Here is a 1,529-nt window from a genome sequence, read left to right as displayed (position 1 = left end):
CCAAGATATCGACTTCTCTTTCTTTCTTTCTCACTCTTTCTTTCTCTTCTCTTTGTTTTATGTAGTCGAGGAAGGAAGAAAAATTTCCATTCTATTTGATCTATGTTGAATATACGTAGTAGATAAATAGATAGATGTGCGTAGGAAAATATCCAGCTTATCAATGGAAAGAAAAAGAAAGAAAGATCAAGATAAGAAAGACAAACGAATAGATTTCTAGACTGTTCTCTCACTCCTTCGGGACATCTTCTCTTCGAGAGAGAAAGAAGAAGAAGAAAGAAGAGAAAGAGAAGCGAGAGAGTCACGTTGGACTTGTACTGCTGTCTGTTGAGTCTATGATTATTTAACTTTTCTTCTTCCTTTTCCTGCAGATTTCTTGAAGAAAGTGTTTGTCTTACCTCCTCCTTCTTTTCCTCCCCACCCCCCCCCTCCCTCTCTTCTTCTTCTTCTTCTCTTGTGTTCTCCTCCTTCTTCTTTCTCGATCGTTCCTCGCCCTTTCATTTTCTGTCGAAAGAGAAACTTTTGATCTCTCTTCTCTTTCTCTTCCTTCTCGTCGTGTTTCTTTATCCATTCGTCAAAGGACGTCTCTGCATCTATATAAGATCTCTTTCCTTCTCTCTCTTCATCTTCTCTTGGTCTCTTTCTTCCTCTTCTTCTCTTCCCTTCTTCTCCCCCTGACCTCCCATCCATAACTTGGTCGTCTCTCTGCAAAGAAGAAGAAGAAGCCTTTCCTGCTGCATGCATCATCTTCTTGTTCTCCCCCCTCTCCTCCTCCGCTTCCTCGTCTGCGTTCTTCTTTTTCTTTTTCTGTAGATTCACTTCACGACTTTTCTTCCACGCGTCGATCTCTTTCAGCGTAACGTTTCTTCTTCTCGCTTCTTCTTGTTCACGTACAAGCCGATGACCGCTTAGGCGGTTAAACTTTCTATTGAGCTTCCGCAACTTCTTCTCTTCAAATAATTCTAGATTGGCAGTCTCCGACGCTAAGCGCTCTTTTATTCGGAGCATATGGTGGTCGGACTTAAGCATTTCCGCAAGAAAGTCGGGGGGTCTCGTAAACTTCAGCCGCAGGTGTCGCAGGCGGTGTAGGCCTATCATCGCGCACTCTCTTGTCATATGCATGCTAAAGATTCAAGAAAGAAAGAAAGAAGAGAGAGAGAGAAATGGAGATGGAGAGGAAGAAACGTGAAGAGAGGACGGAATGAAAGAAAGACAGAGATGAGAAAGGATTGGATGAAGAAAGGTGAGAGAGATGGAGAGAAAGAAAAACGAAAGAAGAAGTGCCTTAGCATCATGATCTAAAGCAGCAACAGACAAGAAGAAAGAAAAAGAAGAAGCATAATGAAAAGGATAGGACGAGTAGTAGAAGTAGTAGGAGTAGTATGAGGAGGACGGGAAGTCACCCTATTAGACTCAAGACCTTAAGAGAGGGAAAGAGTGGCTCTATGAAGTGTCCCTACTCTTCCTCTCGTTGTATATGTAATTAACTGGAATCCATCTATCTACATTACATCTATCTATCTATCTAT

At 42.0% G+C, this 1,529-nt stretch overlaps 1 protein-coding gene across 1 annotated transcript in view; it reads right to left on the bottom strand.

Moving 5' to 3' along the window:
* Nucleotides 1–12: 12 nt before the first annotated feature.
* CSUI_007808 (rrna-processing protein ebp2) overlaps nucleotides 13–1,529 on the bottom strand; it is a 5,285-nt gene continuing 3,768 nt past the window's right edge. The window contains exon 4 of the mRNA XM_068067951.1: nucleotides 13–1,123. Coding sequence (XP_067920071.1) covers nucleotides 340–1,123 — 784 coding nt within the window. The 3' untranslated portion in view covers nucleotides 13–339. The remainder of the gene's footprint in view (nucleotides 1,124–1,529) is intronic.

This window comes from Cystoisospora suis, assembly GCF_002600585.1.
Source record: "Cystoisospora suis strain Wien I chromosome Unknown contig_4201, whole genome shotgun sequence".
In the NCBI taxonomy this organism is placed as follows: domain Eukaryota; phylum Apicomplexa; class Conoidasida; order Eucoccidiorida; family Sarcocystidae; genus Cystoisospora; species Cystoisospora suis.
Note: the sequence above shows the minus strand (reverse complement) of the source record. Positions and strands in the feature narration are given on the sequence as shown.